Genomic DNA, 22,149 nt, shown 5'->3' on the forward strand with positions numbered 1-22,149 from the left:
CTTAGGAGCCTCTACCCGGCTTGGGTACTTACTTCTGGCTTTAGCCTTAGTCTTCTGCCTATTCGGCTTTAACCAACCGTGAACTCTTTCTTCCCATCTTCCAACTACTTCTTAGCTGTGAACAACAGCTAAGAAGTAGTTCAGTTCGGTAAAAGATGGGAAGAAAGAGTTAATGGTCAAAGGAAGGCAGAGAAGTTTCTTACACCGGCAAGGGTAAATAAGCCTAGCGATCATAAGCTAACGAAGGCCGAAGCAGCAAGCCTAGGGCCCATAAGCGAGATCAGATCGGGAGAAAGGGTGTAAGGTACTCATCCTATATTTCATAGAGAGATGAGTGCTTCTCGGATACGAAGCACGAAGCGGAGTGATCAATATCACTCTAAGTTTACCTACGGTAATAAGAGAGAAAGAAAGAGCCTGTTCGGGTACGTAGAACTCAAAAAGATGGGATAAGAGCCAGTGAAGGTAAGCCCCATGGGTTCTTACACACAGATAAGCTATAGCTTATTTCATAGGCACTTAATTGCTTGTCTAAAGCCGGGTAGGTTCTGATCTGTTCCGACCTGCGAGAGGTTCGAAGATGCTCGACCAAAGGTACGGAGGTGGGGAACTCCTAGTTACCCGGAGAGGTTCGAAGATGCTCGACCAAAGGGAGAGGCATAGTTCTCACCTGGGCTGGGGGCCCGAAGCTCAGTTCAAGGCCCAGCTACGATCACACCATCCCGAGAATCATTCCATCCATCTTCCCTCGCTCTTCAGCATGTGAATTCTTGTGCTAAAAAAGATATGTCTTGTTCGGACCGGCGTTTTTACTTATCTTGGTGATCCCTTGCTTGCCTCCACGGCGGTGATGTTACTTACGTGTCCGTGATCTCCAGTCCTCTCAGCCTTCCCATATCGGTCCGTTGGTTAAGCCCGTTGGGCCCCAAAATATCTCGGACGGCCCAAATAATCCTGTAACCGGAGAAACCCAGAGCCAAAGGAAGCCTTGATTTATAATTTCGACGCTCTGAAACAAGCAACTGAAACCGGAAAGCTGGTAAATCGCACCAATGGCTGGAAGAGGTGGTGGTAAGAGAAGACCCAACAACAACAACAATAACAAAACCAAAAGCAGGAAAAACAGGGGCGAAAAGAGATCCAACGGATTGTCATCATCTTCTGCTCGATTCAGAAACTCTCTCTTTGTAGAAGGTGGAGTCTTGTCTGATTGGCCTCGCACTTCTTCCTCCCCCCAATCGATCCCAGGTTCTCCACTTTCCTTTTCCCTTTCTTTTATATAGGCTTGCCTTCAGTTGCTGAGGAATCTGAGGAAATCTTTTATATCTTTATTCGGATTCATCTATCTGATCTTATTAAAATAGACAATTACCAATTTTATTTTTAGGGGAAGCCTAATTGTAAGTATATCCATGTTTTTTCAGGTTAATTTCATTTTCTCCTGAGTTCCGGGAGGAATTTTTTCATCTTTCGTTTGCGAAATTCAGTTTTTTTTTTTTTTCCTTTTTAGATTCTTTTGGTATTGCATTACAGGAAGTAATCCGAATGCTAATCGTAAGAGTGGTTCAAATTCAAAAGTAGCATCTGCTTCTAAAAGTCAAACTCGTAAATCGCATGGAAATGCTTTCGCTTATAACTATGCTTCTGTTGACCTTCAGGTAAATCTCTTTGCTTTGAAATGTTTGGATAATATATTCAGTTGTCATTTTAACAATATGGAGATAGATTATATAGGGGAATTGATTTGCCCAAGCAGGTTGCAGTGTGGAGAACAAAATAAGATTGGCGTTTCAGGCACATCTCTGTTTTTTTTTTGTTATTATATGGGTTCAGATTGATCCTTTCCTTTTTTGGTTGATCCTTCTTTTAGGGGTTTTGATATTTGAAATTCAAGCTTAGTAGACATTGCTGTTGCATTTTCACTCCCATTTCCACTCGGTTTACATAATTTCTTTATGTTGAAGTCAAGTTAATTCTAGAAATCATTTTCAAGTTTCTGGTATAATCACAGTTGTTAAATTTGTGCTTTAGGATCAATGCTTGTCAAGCTCTTTTCTCAACGCCTCGACTTTTGAAAAGACAGTCCCTATTCATGATCTGTGTGGCGTGTCTTATTAAGTTAAGCCAGGCAAATGGCATGCCATGTTAATGTTGCCGTGTTATGTTGTCTTAATGTGACTATATGTATATTTTTTCCATCAAACAACATATTCCATTGGTCTAAATTTAACACGTTCACGAAGCTTTCATCCATACTTTGTCAAATCAACAGAGAAAAAGGATATATGTGTTGACTATTATTTCGCATTAGAAGGTGTTGCTAGAGTAAATAGACTGAAAGAGAACGTTGTTCAGAAACCCATGCACGCCTCAGCTACTTGTATTATGGAATGGCATTTATGCTAAGACACTTGTAATACTTATTGACAAGGAATGTGTTGTTTTTGAGAGTGGTCTATAAAGGTTAAGAAGAGAAGAAAATACTAAGTGATCGAGTTAAAGGTGATGACAATGGTGGTAATTTTGAGTTTGACGATGAGTAAAATCTTGTTGTTGCTTTTAGGATTTCGTTTAGTTAGTGGGAATAGGATTCTCGTTTAAAGTCTGTTTAGCATCTTTATTTTGGATTTATGATAAGTTCATGCATATTTTATATTAGGGGCCAAACTTTTTTCACCTTTTCAATTTTAGCATAAACAGAAAAGGTTTATCATAAAAAGCACTGTAGCAAAATGTTCTATCAAAACTTTCACTAGTATAAATTAAACATGATTTTCATTAAGACAAATTAAATGATTAATTTCAATTTTAAAATTCGAGCGGTAGAACATAAGAGGACATAGTAAAGATGGGAAATAACATAATTTAGTTACAGAGTTTTTTTTTTTTTTTTTTTTTTTTAAAATAAGATAAAGAGCACTCTTGTTAATTTCCATTCAGTCCCATATACCTTATTCAATAAGGGTACTTCGAATATTTTTGAGTGACAATTGTCTTTGTAAAATAATATTGTTTGCCTTTCAACTTCTCATTTCTTTAAATTCTGATTTTTTTTTTCTTAAATTATAAAGGTTAAAAATAAATTAAATTGAACATGCAAGTGAATCTAGGTGTTTGGATAAATATAATACAAAAATATAGTAATATTTATGATTTGATTTTTTATTGTATTACGATTCTGATGTTTACTTTATTTACTATTATTATTTAGATGACTAGATAGTAAATTTGAAATAATACTTTTCATTTGTGTTAAATTTAAAAAGGATAGGAAAGGTGTTTTATGATATAATGTTTTAGTTCGTGTTAAAGATTGAATGAAGTAAATCTAAAAATATATTTCTTATCTGTGATCTTTTTTTTTTTATGCTAGAGAAATACTAAAGTTCATGATTTGTTCCCAAATCATTAGAACAAGCAAGGCCTACTCAAATCCCCAGTTTTCTGTATGTCCTTTCTACACCCTTACCCACCTAATTACCCTTCTTCCAAACAAGGGTTATTATTAACTTTTACTAACTCTTTCTTTACTACCCCTCCCAACCCTCTATCCAAACTGTCAGTGTGTAATATATCAACAAAAGTATTCAAGATCACATGTACTATAAAAGGAGAGGATGATCCTTTGGACAATCATAAGTAATCCAGCTTCTGATCCCAAGAACACGAGGATTGGGGTGTATCATGTATCCCTAATTTGATTGCTCTAATACCATGTTACCCTACTAATTGAGAGAAAAGAATTCTGTTCACTAACACTTCTAACTTGTCCAGAATTCACGTATATATACATACAATCATCATTCACCTACTGTCTTCCTATATGCAGAAACTGTATAACATGTTACACATTCCAGCTCATTACATATGGCAATAGGGCAAATACAAGTAAACGAAGTTAAAAGTGTTGTTTTTGGTTATTGCTGTTGTTTTCCTTCTATTTTCTCTTTGGTAATCCATGGTGAAAGTGAAAGAAGCAATTTAACTGCCCTGATGCTATAATTATTATTTTTTATAATATGTATATTTACAGGAGAGTTTGCACAATGAGATTTTCGCTGATGGCAATGCTAGAAAGAATGATTCAGATTTATCAGAACCTATTGTTTTAGTTGATTCGAAGGAAAACCAGATTGTTGCTTATATTGACCAAACTCCTCCTTCGGAGACAAATAATGAAGATGTCACTTATGATTACAATTCAAATTTTTTTCTTGGCGATAACTTGCATAGAGGATTGGGGTTTTGTGATGAATCTGAGGCAATCCCAGGTGCTATTGCCTCATCATCAAAGCAAATGGGAGAAGGAAAAGATGGCTCCTGTTCTGATTTTTCATCCTCTGAGAAAGAAATGAATGCTGATGATATAATTAATTCTGAGGAAGGTGATGAAATGACTGAAGTGCCAACTAAGGTCTCCTCATCAAAGAAAAATTCAGCATTTTTGTCATTTGGAGGCATGAGATTGTACACAGAAGATATATCTGATGAGGAAAGTGATGGAGAGTCACAAGATGATGATGTTTCTGAATCTTCTGAACTAGGGGAATCAAATGAATCATCTGAAAGTGGTTGTTCTGAGAGTATATCTGATAGTGATTCAGACATTGATGAAGAAGTTGCTGAGGATTATTTAGAAGGAATTGGTGGGAGTGAAAATATTTTACCAGCCAAATGGTTGGTACAAGAACAATTGAATGACTCAGAGGAGGGCAGTTCTTCTTCCAGTGGCTGTTTTAATGAGACTATAGAGAAATTGAGTGGGATTGCGCTACAGGATGCATCTAGGGGATATGGCATGAAGAAGTCTCAATCACGAAAGAAATCTAATGTAGGTGCTAGAGATGTGTGGCCATCAGCTTTGGATGATCTTATGCTCGTAAAGGATCCCAGAACTGTTTCTGCCAAAAAGAAGCAGATTGCACGCATTCCTCAGTCATGGCCCTTGGAGGCTCAAAAGAGTAAATATTCCAGAAGATTTCCAGGTGAAGTTTGCTTATGCCTGATTCACTTTTAATGAACTGCAAGTTTTTATGTTGTGGAAACAATCATCTTTCCAAGGAATTCGTTTATAATGCAAATCTGGCATAACATAACCTTTTTTCTAAACAAACAGGATAGTTTACTGCTAACCATGAAATATTAGCTAGAGCAGTGTAGTAATAGAAGCATATATCTGTACGTATGTACTTATGGATAGCTTTTGACTTATGCATAGCAAATCCCTTCTATAACTTTTGGAGTGTCGTCGGAGGCTAGCTGGGTAATGTGGACTTCTGTATATATGCTTTCTCTGATTCCACCTTTTATTTGTTTGTTTCTTTAATTTGATTATAAATTTCTTTGGATCCATATTGCTACTTGATTTTCTATATACAGATCTAATGCTATTGTCCTTCAGGTGAAAAAAAGAAACATCATAAAGAGCTGATTGCTGTTAAACGTCGTGAAAGAATGCTGCTTAGGGGAGTGGACCTTGAGAAAATAAATATGGTAACATGAAATTTTTTTAGACTGATTCACCGATGCTTCCTTTTGGTTGCTCAATTTTTTAAATATAGTATGAAACAGACACATGGACATTAAATTGGAATGACGCGGTCATCAAGATCTAAATTCTGAGCTCTGGTTATAGTTTATGATGATAGCATGTTGTTGATTATCTTATCCCAAATAATATCATGGAACCCAATGATACTTCATATGCTTTGTATATCATTTAATACCCGTTCTGATGCCTTTATACATGAGATTTTGCTTAAATATGGTTTGCAGATATGACCTCATCTCATGTTGTGTAATTTATCTCATATTTTGCCTAAGATTTTTGGAGAAACTAATAATTTCATTTATCAATTTCTAGAAACTGGAGAGGGTTGTTTTAGATGAAGTGGATGTGTTCTCTTTTCAACCTATGCATTCTCGGGACTGTTCCCAGGTATGGGGTTCTGTTTCTCTTTGTTTTGCAGATTCCCAGCAATATAGTATTTTGTCCCTGTTGGTTTATTGGTTGCATACTCTTCTTAATGGCTTAAGCCTTATATGAATCTTCGCTGTGACAGTTGCAAAACGTTCACTAATTTATTGGCTGAGTTGGCTTATCCGTTATATGAATTTTCGCTATGACATTTGCAAAATTTTCGTTAGTGTATTGGTTGAGTTGCCTATTTCTTTCAAATTTGGCATTTGATATTGAGTGAAAGTTGTAATTCAGAGAAGTGCCAGTCTGAAGCTACTCTAGAGGTTTCCAACAGCTAGTAGAGCGGACACTTTTAGTTGTTCTCATGAATGATGATAATATTTGGTACCAGCGGGACTAATGAGTGGAAGAATTAAGCTTCTCATCTAGACTTCCTTAGTCATTAAAGTCATGTAACTTTGGTTGGTCATTTCATCACGAGTCGAAAGGCAAAGAATTACAGTGACAATGTTTAGTCATCGGCTGAAATAGAGTAATGAACTATGGGCATCGGTACTCGTAGATTCAATATAATCTTGACGTCTTAGTACTGAGCTTTAAAACTAGTCCTAATCCTGCTTAGATTTTAACTCGTAAAAGATGGAGGGTTAATTCTGTCACAAACAAGAGTTTGGAGAATATTTGTAAATATAGAAATATACTTTTAAATACTTGGAATATACAACCTGCATTTAGTTTATATATATATGTTGATCAGGACCTATACGTATGAAAAGGATAACGTCTTAAATAACCCCTGCCTAACGTCTTAAATAACCCCTACCTAAAATCGTTTCAGTTAATTTGTTAGCTTAAATATTGAATCTTGTTTATGTTGTCTGCATCAAAGGTAATGCCGGGCCTACAATGTGTTGCACCAACATCAAACATGGAGCGGAAACTGCTAAATAATAAATTAATAATAGGCCTAATACACAAATAACCCCCTGAACTTGTCCAAATGTTGCAACTGCCCCCCTCAACTTTCAATTGTAACAACTTACCCCTTAAACTTGTCCAATTGTAAAATATAACCCCTCAAACTTGTCCAATTGTAAAACATAACCCCAAATTGGGATTTTTTTTACCCCGTACTTGAAGCAACCGTAAAAATATTTCCCCGAATTCGTATCAACAACAACAACAACAACAACAAAGCCTTAGTCCCGAAATGATTCGGGGTCGGCTAACATGAACCATCATATAAAACCGTGAAAATCAAGTCGTGTCAGCGACACAGATTCGCTCCCTCCACTCCGTCCTATCCACTACCATATTTTCCTCAATTCCCAATAAACTCATATCACTCTCGATCACCCTCCTCCAAGTTTGCTTAGGTCTTCCCCTACCCCTCACCACTACATCCCTTTGCCACTCTTCGGTTCTCCTAACCGGCGCATCAAGCGCTCTACGTCTCACATGGCCAAACCACCTTAGTCGGTTTTCTCTCATTTTATTCTCAATAGATGTAACCCCTACTTTTGTCCTAATTATTTCATTACGCACCCGGTCCTTTCTCGTGTGACCACACATCCATCTCAACATACGCATCTCCGCCACCGACATCTTATGGATGTGGCAGTGTTTCACTGCCCAACACTCCGTACCATATAACAATGCTGGTCTAATTGCCGTCCGGTAGAATTTTCCCTTCAATCTATTAGGCATGCCGGGATCACAAAGGAAACCCGTAGCACTCTTCCACTTCGACCAACCAGCTTTAATCCTATGGGCAACATCTCCATCTACTTCTCCATCCGTTTGGATAATAGATCCTAAATACCGGAAGCAATCCGAGGCCTGAACAACTCTCCCATCTAGGGTGATTGTCCCTGCCTCCCTACTCCTACGGCCGCTAAACTTACACTCCAAATATTCTGTCTTACTTCGACTCAACTTAAAGCCTCTAGATTCTAGAGTTTGCCTCCATAGTTCCAACTTCATCTCCACTCCTTCTTTCGTCTCATCAACCAACATCAACAAACAGCATGCACCATGGAGCTATTTCTCCACATAAACACATTTTCACCCACATAATATCCCAAAACTTTGAATCAAGAAATCACTAAAAAACGAATAGCAATAACAAAAAGAAGAAGAAGAAGTTGAAGAATAAGTTGAAGAATTGAGGATTTGGTTACTTAAATACTGATTTTTTTGGGTCTAAAGACCTGATTATCACATTCCACGAGCGTTTGCAGCTTTTGTATTTAACGTGTTTCTTCAATTGCAGTCCGTGTCAGCAATTTGGGGTTCTGTTTTACAATTGAACAAGTTTGAGGGGTTATGTTTTACAATTGGACAAGTTTGAGGGGTAAGTTGTTACAATTGAAAGTTGGAGGGGGCAGTTGCAATATTTGGACAAGTTCAGAGGGTTATTTGTGTATTAGGCCTTAATAATAATAAAAAAGGTTTCCGTAACTTTATCTAATTAGTTATAATTATATGATCCAAAAAAATTGGTTCGGAGGATTGGAAGGACAAGAAGCTGTAAGAAGAAAACTAAGACATGCTTTGGAAGTTCGCATGGAAGCTGCCAATAAAAACAGTAAAGAAACTTGTGTAATAACTTAAATAACATGGAAACTTAATGAGATTGGAAATAATTGCAATAGAAAACAGTGAAATTGATGCACATTTGCAAGAAAGTTCGGATTGTTACTATTAATACTATACCTTGTTTGAGCCACTTCAGAATACATAAAAATAGAATTCAATCACATCTACAAATGTTATGATGATTTAAATTTTCTATGAATGTAGGTACAAAGATTAACCGCAATTTACCATCTGCGCAGTGGGTGCCAAGGTTCTGGTAAGAAAAGGTTGGTATTATACAATAGAGCAGCAGGCACATCTATTTTTGTATACCTGTATGGTAGGACATCTCATTTATATGTCTCCTCGTGTTGATGCCTAACTATCTGTCCTTCTGTTATTCAGATTTGTTACTGTGGCACGAACTCAGCACACAAGCATGCCATCCTCAAGCGATAAAATCCGTCTAGAAAAGGTTCCAAAACCCATCTACTTGAAATCTAGAATCCTTAAATTTTGTTGTACTGCTTTTGACTTGCACCTCTTTGCTGGCATTACTTGATATGTTTAATAGGATAATCGCTCTATGCTGCCACAGTGAACATTTCGATGTGAGATTAATGGTAGCTATGTTTAACGTTTCAGCTGATAGGAGCTGGAAATGAGGATGCCGATTTCTGTGTGAGTGAAGGTGCAGGAACAAAATCAGCAAGTGCAAACCGCAATAGGAACAGACGGAACCGAAAGGGGAGTGGTGGAAACCCCCTAGAGATTGAAGCCCGGAGCAAGTCATCAAAGAAGTTAGCTAACAGCCAGAATGTCAGAGCATCCAGGCGACAGGGGGGAGGAAAGGCTTTATATGCTAATCAACCAGTTTCATTTGTATCGAGTGGGGCAATGTCTGAAAGAGCTGATATGACAACAACAGACACTAAAGAGAATGAAACTTCTGATACTAAGGCTACTAAGGCTACAGACAGCTCAGAAAAGGTTGGTGCATTTGAGTTGCACACTAGGGGCTTCGGGTCAAAGATGATGGCGAAAATGGGATATGTAGAAGGCGGAGGACTAGGAAAGGATGGGCAAGGAATTGCAGAACCCATTGAAGCGATACAACGGCCTAAATCTCTCGGGTTGGGTGCCAACGTTCCTGAAAATGTTATTGACTCTGTTGAAATTAAACCTCGGAGCATTGGGAAGTCTGAGAAGTCTGCAAAGCCTCAAAACATGGGAGTTTTTGAAAAGCATACGAAAGGTTTTGGTTCTAAAATGATGGCTAGGATGGGATTTGTTGAAGGCACAGGTTTGGGAAAAAATTCTCAAGGCATAGTTAACCCTTTAGTTGCTGTTAGGTTCCCAAAATCACGAGGATTGGGTGCCAAAGGTTAGATATTATCTCTTCTTTTATTTTAGTTTCCCTGAATAATTCATTAATCCTTTAGATTGAACAATTTGTAGGCAACTTACCTGTGTATTTATGGGCCTTATAGTAATGGTTAGTAATACCTGCTTCATGATAATCTTGTTATCTAATCCCTTATAATGCTGTAAAACTTGCAAATGTTCTTTTTTCTTTTTGGGGCTGCATATTCACAAGAATACTATGACTAGGCAGGAGGGAAATTTCTCACTACCTGCTTTATGAAAATCTTGTTATCTAGAAAGTTTAGATTTTGTAGCAATGTCGCAAAATTCCTTGTAGCAATGTCTGCATGATTTTAAATACCTCAAAATTAAATAAGATATGATTTTTAAAATTATGCTCCAATGGTATTAAAAGTAAAAATTAATATAGATATCTATAACTCGTATTTTTAAAATTCTGCTCCAACGGTATTAAAAATAAAAATTAATATAGATATCTATAACTCGTATTTGATCAATCTATACCTTTTTTTTTTAACGAAAACAATATCTAAATATAACTTCAAACCAAATTAATCCTACAAACTAACTTTAAGAATGAAATTCATTCTTTACCTGGACTATTTGCATCTGTCGATGGTCACTAAAATTTGAAGTTAGTTTCAAAAAAAAGTCATGAATTACAATTTTTTCTTTTATGGTAAACTACATTTTGTTTTAATAAAATTATTGGACTTTGCTTTTTATTTCAATAAAATCATTCTAGCTATTTAAGACATAAAAAATTACCTAGTAATAATGACATAACAGTCATATTGGATATGATTGACTTTTACGTATTACATGATAACCACATGACAGTAAAATATAATATAATATTCGTTATTTACTTGATCAACGTTTGAAATTTTCCGGTAGCAGTTAAAATTATATATTTATATTTATTTTAGTTGTCACGTGATATACACGTGGTTGGCATGTGTCTGCTATGTTATATATATATATTGTCACTAGTAAAAAAATTTATTTGAATTTATAAAAATAAAAAATAAAATTTAATAATTTTATTAAATCAACAATTGTTAAAATTCACCTCAAACTTCCAGTAAGTATTTCAATTTTTTTTTTTTGGAGTAAAGGCAGGTTGACCAAGCCAAAACAAAGCAAAGGCAAAGACCCAAGGCAAGCCAAGAATAAGGAATCAAATATTATAAATCAATAAAAAGTAGAAAAATTCAGAGTTTACATGGGAGGAATAAAAAACACAGAAAACCAACTACTGAATCAAACGAGAACAAACAATATGATTAAAATCCTTATAAACCAATGAAGAGGAAAAAGGAGGAAAGGACGACCATCAAGTATTTTCGGTGACGGTGACTGCAAAAGTAGAAAGTCTGTCCGCAATGACGTTTCCTTCCCTATAAATATGAGGGATCCGAAATTCGCGTCTGTTGGGAATGTGTAAACAAGTGAGCCAGTCCTTCAGTAACTCCCACAGGACTAGCCTGGAGCTAGAGTGAACTAGGTGAACCACATATGTAGAATCGCTTTTAATCCACAGAGGAAACCAATTGAGCTCATCCACTTTTTAAATAGCATAAATAGTTGCTTGTAATTCAGCGAAAAATGCCGCTTTCAGACCCAATGGAAGAGCAAAGCAAGCCAACAGAAACGCACGATAATTACAAAAAATCCTCCTAGACCACAGTAAGTACTGCAATTTACTTAGCCTCTTTTATCCATATAAGTTTCCATATTTGGCAAGTGATGTGAGGGTAGGGCTGTAAATAAGTCGAGCAGCTCATGAGCGGCTCGGTATTCGATTCGATAAAAGCTCGACTCGGTTCGATTTAAAAATGAGCCGCTCACGAACACGATTTAGAAGCTCGATTTATAAACAAGCTGAGCTTGAATACGACAAAGCTCGGCTCGAAAACTCGCGAGCAGGCTCAGTTATAAGCTCGTGAACAAGTTCATGAACAAATTCGATAGATGCTTGTGAATAAGCTCATAAATACTATCAAAGGAGATGTTTAATGTTTAGTGATAGATAGATATTTTTTATTTATTGTTTAAATGGAGATGTTTAATGTTTTATGTATATAAAAGTGTATTTATTTCATTTGCTAAACATGCTAAACAAAGCTCATGAACAAAATAAATGAGTAGCTCGCAAGCTGAGCTCATGAACAAGATAAACGAGCCAATCGAGCTTTTAAATGAACCAAATTCAAATACAAATTTGAACTTGAACGGAGCTCGTTAACCGAATTTGAAGAAACTAACACTTGACTGGGTTTGATTATAGGCTACGTAGGGTAAGAAAATATCTTAAAGAGTAGAGTTTGGCATTTATATGGATGGGTAGCCAAAAGACAGAGAAGATCAAACATTGACCCTACAAAGTACGCCGCGTCGACGGGAGTTATTAATATTACCAAATTTTGCAAGCTGCAACCTTTTCATTAAATTGTCCATCAGATAATCAAATAATACATTTTTGACTTTTCTTCCCCAACATCTTCACTGTTTAGCTCTCAGATCAGATCAATTTATCCAAAACACACTCTAATTTAATGTTGTTGCCTCATTAATTAGACTTGAACTGATATGATTAGTAGTCGCTTGACATAGATCTATTTCTTTAATTAATATATGTAATTTAAATTAATTTATTAAAAATAATTGACGTTTATCATAACCTTCCTGTAGTTTTTGACACTAATTTATACATTTTATTTTTTAAATGGAAGGATTTTACTACCTAAATAATCAAACGGATTTAAATATGGATTTAAGATCTATTTTTTGGAGCCTTGATTATTGTTGAGTAAGTAGTAGAAGAATCTTTTAGAACCACGAACTTGTATCAGTCACATTTTTTTTACGCGACGATTAATCCACGATCTGACGAAAAAGAAAGAGGGTGACACTAAATTGTATAGAGGAGACATGGAGTCTTCTCTAATTTTAATTTCATGATTAGATTAATATTAGTAATTAATTAATCAAATTAGAATTAATTTAACTAGGATTTCTAATTATCTAATTTTTTAATTATATCCAAATCGAATGAGAATTCCACGGAACCGGATTCTAGTACAGGCAGAATTCCTACATAAATTAATATCTCTTTCATGAGTGTTAGAAAATTTTAATGCTAAATTGATGATCCAACAATATATAAGATAATATAAATTATTTACCCAATTTATTTATGCATGTACAGATATACATATAAAAGCTACATAACCTATTTTAAATGTTTGTGAGTGAGGAGCCTATATGTTCTCAATCTCTACATAAATTTTTCTGGTTATCCTATATTTGAGGAGGAAGAAGATATGAGAAATATAAATTATTTTGTTTGTCTATGCTTTGTTTTCTACCTTTTATCTTTTTTCCAAACAGAAGCTACCAAAAAGGCAAATAGAGCTACTTCTTATCTTTATTTAATTAATGCCCATATTATTTGTTAGTACTAATTAATTAATGTATACTTTGTTTGCCAGAAGTCTTATGTGGTCTACCTGAAGAGGCATTTTCATGGATCTCAACCTTCTTCAACTTTGGATATTACTGACACTTACTATGAACTATTGGGTTCTTGCATGAAAAGGTAATTATAATTTAATTAGTTAAAAATTCCATTTTCCATTTCTGAAAATATAATGTAAATTGATTTTGTTGCAGCAAGGAGAAGGCAAGAGAATCAATATTTTATTCATATACAAGTTATATTAATGGCTTTGCTGCAACACTTGAAGATGCAGAATTAGATCAACTCTCAAGTACTACTATTTAAATTAATTAGTCTTTTAAGAAGTTAATTATTGAGATTTTAGTACTAATTAATTAGTTGATTATGGTGAATTCAGATCATCCGGAAGTGATAACAGTGTTTCCTAATGAACTGAACGAATTGCATACAACAAGATCATGGGAATTTCTTGGATTGGAAAAAAATGGAAAAGTTCCGGCTGATTCAGTATGGAGAAAGGCCAGATTTGGTGAAAATGTTATTATTGGGAACATTGACACTGGTAATTACTTCATTGTATTTAATTTCCTTTTTATTTTTTTATTTAATTAGTTTTTTACGTATCTACTTTTCTTTGGTTAGTCAGAGTATTTATTTTAAATTCTGACCGGAGCAATAACCAAAGTGGAGGAATTACATGTAGGAGTCTGGCCGGAATCTAAAAGCTTCAGTGATGAAGGGATGGGACCCATTCCCTCCAAGTGGAAAGGATTTTGTGATACAAATGATGGAATTAAATGCAACAGGTTTTCCCTTACTTCTACTAGTAATATATCCATAAAAAAAAAAAAAAAATTCAAATAAAACCTCTGTGGTTTCACTAATTTTCAGATAAAGGACTGTGGTTTACTTTTTATCAAAACGAGGACTGAGGTTTTCAACTTTAGCAAAATAAGGACTTTTTCGATTGATTCTATTAAAATCACCCTTAACAACTTCAAAAATGACATATTTTACGAACTACTAATATTCTAAGCAACTTTAATTCTTCAACTTTTTTATTTCAAGATTATTTAGATGATGTTTGGTAAAGAGAGAGAAAGTTAATGTTTAGAGAGAGAAAGTTCCAAAAAAGATGATTTTCTAAAATCAAAAAATGTAGTTCCATAGAAAATATGACATTAAACAACTTTAATTCTTGAAAATTTTCATTTTCAGGTCGTTAAAGATAGTTTTAATAGCATTATTAAAAGTGCGAAACCTCAGTCCTCGTTTTGACAAAAAGTAAACCACAGTCCTTTATTTGAAAAATAGTGAAACCACAGGGGTTTTATTTGAACTTTCCCCAAAAAAAATTCTAACAGATTTAAGTTTCTCTTATTTTTATAAACATGTAAATTTACTCTTAACCTTTTAAATTATTTTTAATATTTTTAAAGTAAGATTAATTTTATTTATACTTAATAATTTTTTTTGAACAAATTGATATTATAATTATTATTTAACTGTCACACCAAACCTCTCAAATAAGTTAAAGTGTATCAATTTTATGTATTTTTGAAGTTATTTTGTAATCGTGATACTCATAAATATTTTAGGCAAATTTTTATAACTAAATTGTATATAATAGACTTTTTAATATTTTAATAGTTTGTTTTTAATTGTATTAGTAACACGGTAAATATTTTAAACATTGTTGATATGATAGTTAACTAATTTTTTTTAAATGTTTAAAAAACATTAGATATTTTATCATTTTATATATTAATGGTAAATTTCATTATAAAAGCTATTTTTTTCCTTAATTATTAGTTTAAATTTTTAATTTAATTGATTCTTTAATATACTATCAAAGAATTTGTTAAAACAACTAGTTGAAAGTTGGAATCTTAATAATCTCATTTTTTTTTTATTAAATTCAACACACGATAAGCATGTCGTATATAAACTTCAAGTTTAGAAAACATTTACGTCGGATATAATAATAAAAGTTACTTACTAAAAACCAAAGAAAAATGTTAAGCCCGGCCCATAAATTGCAGGCCAGGACTGGCCGGTAGATATCTAGGCGAACAAATAAGTCCATCTGTGATGAGAAGAAGGTTTAAATTTCCATGAATGGCACAGGAAGTTAATTGGGGCAAGGTACTTCAACAAGGGATTTGAAGCATCAATAGGCCAACCTCTCAATTCATCCTACAACACAGCAAGAGACACAGATGGACATGGCACCCATACTTTATCTACAGCAGGGGGCCGTTTTGTGAAAGGTGCAAATCTATTGGGATCAGCCAATGGAACAGCAAAAGGAGGTTCTCCGAATGCCCGTGTTGCTTCCTACAAAGTGTGCTGGCCTATTTGCTTCAACGAAGATTCGTCAACTTGCTCTCAATCCTGCACAGATGCTGATGTTTTGGCTGCCTTTGACTCTGCTATTCACGACGGAGTTGATATATTGTCTGTGTCTCTTGGAAGCCGTCCTCGGCAGTACTTTGGGCATGGAATTTCAATGGGCTCTTTTCATGCTGTTAGGAATGGAATTCTAGTTGTTTGTTCTGCTGGAAATTCTGGTCCTTCGGCTGGAACTGCTTCAAATGTAGCTCCGTGGATTCTCACCGTTGCTGCTAGTACTCTTGATCGTGATTTCCCTTCCAATGTCATCCTTGGCAATAATCAAATCTTCCAGGTTTCATTCATATCCCTCAATCATTCAATTGATTCATTGATCAAACTGCATATGGTTTAAAATACCAGCGCCCTTTGCCCCCTTGAACTTGAACTTAATAGTATACAATGTGTATTTGTCTGTTATCAGGGGCGAAGTTTCAGGACCAATACCTTGCCGGCTAAAAAGTATTACCCTATAATTAATTCTGTGGATGCTAAAGCTGCAAACGTGTCTACTGAAAATGCGTAAAGATCGATATTGTTGTTAGTGATTTGTGAAATTATTGGTAATGAAATAGAGTTGGTCTTATATGGTGTTTTGTTGAAATTGAGCAGAATACTCTGCTTAACTGGATCATTAGAACCAAGCAAAACAAAAGGGAAAATAGTGGTGTGTTTTCGAGATGGTATATTTCCAGATATTGACAAGAGCTGGGTGGTTGCCCAGGCTGGTGGCGTTGGGATGATCCTTGCTAATCAGGCCAATTCTACAATCACTCCTGATCCACACTTTCTTCCTACTTCACTTGTCTCTGCAGCTGACACTTTTTCCATTTTATCTTATATTCTTAGTTCCAAGTAAGCTCTCTATAAGTTATCTCTCTCCGCTTTAATCAAGTTTACAGCAGTCCAATCGAGAAATTATACCATGCTATGTTAGTTCCAATGCAATCAAGAGATTATACCATGCTATGTTTAGTTTCATAGCGGTTGAACATATTTTTATCTATTGACACTTCGAGTATTTTGTTTTGACTCAGCCAACGTTTACAGGGGTGGTTGCCTGCAGTCTGGGCTGCTCTGGCACCTAGTTTTCCCCGCTTCGTTTATGTTTAAATATCTAGTTACTTATTCGAGTAGGACAATTTTTGCGGAATCATACTCCGTCTCACTCTTAATTCCACAGAAAAAACACATAAATTAAGATGCTTCATGTTGTTCTCAGGTCACCAGTAGCTTATATAAGTGGAGGTACAAAAACTGGAGGAATTGCTGCACCTGTAATGGCTTCATTTTCGTCCTCTGGACCTAATGCTATTACGGCAGAGATTCTCAAGGTACGTTACACACATTAATACATCTTTAGCCCTGATGAAGATAAATAATATTTTAACATCTTGAGTAAAAATTTCTCAGCCAGATATTACTGCGCCTGGAGTTTACATTTTGGCTGCCTTCACAGAAGCATCAGGGCCGGCTTTTGTAGGCATAGATAAAAGGCATCTTCCATTCAATATATTATCAGGGACTTCAATGTCATGCCCTCACGTTGCTGGCATTGCTGGTCTCATCAAAACCATCCACCCTCATTGGAGCCCAGCTGCTATTAAGTCTGCAATCATGACTTCAGGTATTATCTTCTGCTCAATTCCTCATGTTTTTACATGTCATCGACAAAGATAATAAAATTATAATTATTATGTAAGAAAACGACTTGAACCTCTCATATTTTTATGCCATCCGAGTTAGTAAAATTACATATAACTTGTAAAGAAATTACACAAATCTAACATGATGTTTGTGACGTTTCAGCAAAAAGTACAAGCAATATCAGAAAACCAATTGCTACTGAATCTCTTGATAAGGCAAATCCATTCAACTATGGTTCAGGGCACATCTGGCCAGAGCGTGCAATAGACCCAGGATTGGTTTATGATTTAAGCAGCACAGATTACCTTAATTTCCTATGTTCAGTTGGGTATAATCAAACCCAAATATCAATATTTGTTGAAGAGCCATACAGGTGCCCATCAGCAAACACAACAAGTTTGCTGAACTTAAATTATCCATCCATCACAATCCCTAACCTCTCAGGCACTGTGAAATTGAGTAGAAGATTGAAGAATGTGGGAAATCCAGGCGTATATAGGGTTAGGGTGGAAGAACCCAGTGGAATATCTGTCAAGGTTGAGCCCATGAAGTTGAAATTCAGCAAGATTAATGATGAGAAAAGTTTCCAAGTTACAGTTAAGGGAATGGATAATATTATTGGAATGAATAGGTATGTGTTTGGGGAGATTGTTTGGTCTGATAGGGTACATAATGTTCGGAGTCCTCTAGTGGTCAAGATGGCAGCCAATTCTCATGCTTAAACTAAATTAGTTTTACTTGATATGTGTAAAATGTTGTTGAGTTACTTGTATTTGGAACAACTCAACATGCCTATATAGTAAATGATAAAGGGTCAATTTGCCTTCTCTTTTTTGTTTTTGTTTTTTGATAGATAAGGAAAACTAAGAAAAAAAAAACAGCAACAAAGAAAAACAAATGCATTTTTTAATCTTGGCATATCCTTGATACCAGCATTCTTATTAGCCAAAAGACATCCTAATCTCAGCAAAATAGACTCATCCAAATACCTCTCCAAAGTTCTCCAGTTCCAGTGCATCGTCCAAAATCAGATCAGAAATTGTCCAATTACGATTCTCTTCCTCTATAGAAACCAAAGCAACATCCTTGAGTTTTATATAATTGTGAGCATAGGTTTTTGGATCTAATGCGGAAAAAATTCATTGACTTGATACTTTGGGGTCACATGGTGCAACGAATCAATTGAAGGAATCCAAAATTCCAAAATCAACTTTCAAAGCTTAATTTCTCAAGAGTACGTTCTCCCTTTTGGAGTGTACATCTCCTATTTTCTGGACAACGCTCTTTTCTAAAGATGTATTGTGTACGCTTTCTATACACGACTAATGATATCCGAAAGATACATAAATTGTTAGCTGTTGTGGCATATATATCACCTTATGATAGAGCTTTACATTGAGGGTCTATATCCAGAGTAGGAACCTGAGCAATACAACATCAATAGGATAGAATATGATGCAACTGCCTGGAGATGAAGAGAACAACATGCAATGGAGGGCCTGTAAAAATTTATTCCAATTAAAGATGTTCTCCTCAACAAAAGTTTGATGAATGATTATGTCTGCAATCTATGTAAATCCGTGAGTGAACATTCTGTCCATCTATTTATAGACTGTGTTTACTCGACTAGGTTCTGGCATTTTTTTTTGGGATTGATCATTGGGTCCCAGGGACATATTTCTTTATTGATTGGGTCAAAGGCTTCTTATCTTTCCAGAAGCTTCAAGATTGATATTTACTGTGTATAGGGTTGTGGGAGAAGACTTTTGTTCATCCAATGTATGTTGCGTTGCTGGATCGTTTCTTTGTGTTTATGCATTAAAAAAATATGGTATTTTTCCTCCGATGATGGTTGAGACATTAGGCCTTTACCAAATGTTGTTGTTCATTACTGATTACCAAATGTTGTTGTTCATTACTGATAAGGGGTGGTCGAATATCATTGTTGAGATGGACATGGAAGAAGTAGTTTCTGGTGGTTCAATCCAATACACAAGATTCATCGAAATTTGATACAATCATTAACTCTTGTTATCAGCTACTTGTTAATCATCCTGCCATTTCTGTTTCTTTTATTAAAAAGTCAGTCAATAAAATAGCACATTGTTTAGCAAGTGTTGTAGGTACACCTACAATTTGACATTATGAGGGGATGCTTGGGTGCTCCTTTGCATTTTAGGTGTTTGGTTAGTGACATTCCCGTTTGCATTTTACACTTGAAAAGCAGCATTAGTTGTTTGGTTAGTGACCTCATGTTTGTTTTTTATACCTGAAAGACAGCCTTTTACAAAAGTAGGAATCTCTGCGTTTTGGAAAAGCAGTTTTTTCAAACTGTAAACAAGGAAGCAACCCGACCTTAGCTCATCAAGACGTGTCACCCCTAATTCCCTCTAAAGCCCTTGCCTTAAAGCACTTTCAGAGTTCCGGCTAAAGACAGATCATATTCAGTCCTTAAGTCCGAGAAGTCTGCTAAAGAGAGGAAAGGTCAGATTGTCAACTAAGGAAGATAGTTGAAAAAAGGAAAAGGGTCTAAGGGTATTCTCCGGTAGTTAGGTCCCTTAACTTAACTCGTAATTCCGGACTGGTGAAGCATGAGGGGAGAGGGGAGAGGTCAGATTTGAAACACAAAGAAGAGTCCTTCCCCACAAGCCCCAGGCCCTCTAAAGTACTTCCTTGTCGCCCCAATCCCGCATATTCGCACAATTAAGGCGCTCATAGCAACAGCAAACGGTAACAACAAACAGCAAACCATAACAGCAAACAGTAGGTTCTATACATACTCAAATGTTTGCTAATGTTTCGCTACTGTAATAATATCTGGATTTTTTTTTTCCTAAAAAACAGTAACTGAATTAAACAAGATAATACATATAGGAGAGAATGATTGTTATGGCAAAAGAATGAGCATAATGATCGTCAAAGGCAGCCTAGAAGCGTATAAATTCCAAAACAATGTGGAAAAGTAGCCAACTAATCACAAAATTAGGTTCAACCCACACAAATCATCAGCCGCAGCACGTCGGCTGCACCCACCAATATTTAATTTCTCTTGAGAGAAACCCACTATCACATTATTATAACCCCACCCTTCTGATTCAAAAAAAAAAAAATAATAATAATAACCCCACCCTTCTCACAACTTCTACTATACACCCTTCTAATACTTCAAAAAAAAAAAAAAAAAAAAAAACCTAAAATCAATCAACTTTGAGGTAAATTATGTGTCATATTTTCACTTAATTGAAAAAAATTCGCAATCTGTATTTTGCTCATATAATTCATCAAGTACAACTTCATCATAATAATTGAAAAAAAAAATTAGAATTTTATGATAAGCAATTTGACCCTCAAAAACATTTGGCAGAAAAATCATAAAGATATTGACATATGTGATTCATGCACTATTAGAAAATGACAGCTCTAAATTTTAAAATCACACCATCAAATTATAGCAGTAAGTTCATTGATCTAATAAATTAAATATTTTTGTTTCAATTAGAAGACAAATGTTGGAAAATAACAAAGTTAATGTACAAAAAATGTAATTTGACCGAATTTTAACTAGTAATCAACAAAGACGGAGGTTTTCTCATGATTACATTAGCAACAAGGTTAAAAACAAAGTGAATTATGGTAAATCATGATAACACATGATAAACTCCCCATTAATTTACTTTTATTTCTCTCTCTCTATCCATATACCTTTGCTTCCAATCTAAGCCTTTTAAAATCAATATTTAATTTGTATATATAAACTAAAACATTCTTGTTTGAGATAGACAGAAAATGACTTCAGTTTGCATATCAAACTGTGTAAACGATGCTCGTGACCCCCGCGTGCCTGTCCGTGCCACCTATGTTAACCTCTACAAGTGGCCGGAATCCGACGCCGAGTTCATAAAATCCGTCCGCCGCGTAGGGCAGGGTTTGCAATACGGGCACCCTAGAGTGGTGGATAGTATTTCATGCAGGCAGATGTATCTTAGAAGCTATACATTTTCTAGGAAAGAAAGCATGCCGGAGAAGACTAAGAAATGCTTTGGTAGAGTGAAAGAGAAAGTGGCAAATCATGGAAAAAATAGGAAAAATGAAAAAGGTAGGAGGAGAAGGAAGTGTTTGGTTCTCAGGAAAATGAAGGAATTTTCTTGCAGGATCTTTTACAGGTTGTTATCTTGTGGTGCTAGTGTAGATGTTGTTGATGGCATTAATTAATTGATTTTTTCGTTTATTTTTATTTCTTTTTAAGGTATGTTTTAATTTGTGTTACATTAAGAGAAAAAGAGTATATGATTATTATTGTTATGTTTTGTATATATGTGTTTGCAGATTTTTGTTCCATCCAAGTTTTTATATATATTTTTTTTTTTTTGCAGTTCTGTTCTTGCAAATTAGTTACTGATAAAGGATATTTGTATTTCTTTGCTCTCACTTAATCTACTTATAATTTTGTAGCTTGCAAAGTATAATTTTTTTTTTTTTTTTGAAGTAACAAAGTATAAGCATTAATTAATGATTTATTTAGATTCTCAAAGTGGCTTAAGTAAGAGATATTAAGTTTTAATTCTACTTAGATGTAATATACTACTAAAAACACGTATATTTGAAACATATATCTATAAAAATGTGTAAAGATTAATATTTCAACAACAATTTCATTAAAACAACTCAAAAAAATAAAATATAATGTTCAAAGATAATATAATTCATCAGTCCTTAAAATTGTGGAATTCAACATTGAGCTCAAAATTTTGCTCTCGAGTTTATT

The 22,149-nt window shown here is 35.0% G+C and overlaps 3 protein-coding genes across 3 annotated transcripts; all 3 read left to right on the forward strand.

Moving 5' to 3' along the window:
* Positions 1–795: 795 nt before the first annotated feature.
* LOC136206821 (uncharacterized) lies at positions 796–10,017 on the forward strand. Its single transcript, XM_065998002.1, has 8 exons — positions 796–1,248; positions 1,534–1,658; positions 4,034–4,985; positions 5,402–5,493; positions 5,864–5,938; positions 8,723–8,784; positions 8,903–8,972; positions 9,143–10,017. Exons 1-8 carry the CDS (start codon positions 1,053–1,055, stop codon positions 9,884–9,886), a joined length of 2,316 nt encoding a protein of 771 aa, XP_065854074.1. The 5' UTR covers positions 796–1,052; the 3' UTR covers positions 9,887–10,017.
* A 3,104-nt stretch (positions 10,018–13,121) lies between these two features.
* Positions 13,122–18,216, forward strand: LOC136206881 (subtilisin-like protease SBT5.3). Its single transcript, XM_065998082.1, has 11 exons — positions 13,122–13,290; positions 13,378–13,484; positions 13,559–13,656; positions 13,744–13,908; positions 14,050–14,152; positions 15,474–16,032; positions 16,162–16,259; positions 16,350–16,592; positions 16,960–17,071; positions 17,151–17,364; positions 17,547–18,216. The coding sequence occupies exons 1-11, from the start codon at positions 13,210–13,212 to the stop codon at positions 18,104–18,106; spliced, it is 2,340 nt and encodes a 779-aa protein (XP_065854154.1). The 5' UTR covers positions 13,122–13,209; the 3' UTR covers positions 18,107–18,216.
* A 2,918-nt stretch (positions 18,217–21,134) lies between these two features.
* LOC136206904 (uncharacterized) lies at positions 21,135–21,759 on the forward strand. Its single transcript, XM_065998112.1, has one exon. It carries the CDS (start codon positions 21,171–21,173, stop codon positions 21,594–21,596), a length of 426 nt encoding a protein of 141 aa, XP_065854184.1. The 5' UTR covers positions 21,135–21,170; the 3' UTR covers positions 21,597–21,759.
* Positions 21,760–22,149: the final 390 nt, after the last annotated feature.

The sequence above is a fragment of the Euphorbia lathyris genome, chromosome 9, assembly GCF_963576675.1.
Source record: "Euphorbia lathyris chromosome 9, ddEupLath1.1, whole genome shotgun sequence".
Taxonomy (NCBI): Eukaryota; Viridiplantae; Streptophyta; class Magnoliopsida; order Malpighiales; family Euphorbiaceae; genus Euphorbia; species Euphorbia lathyris.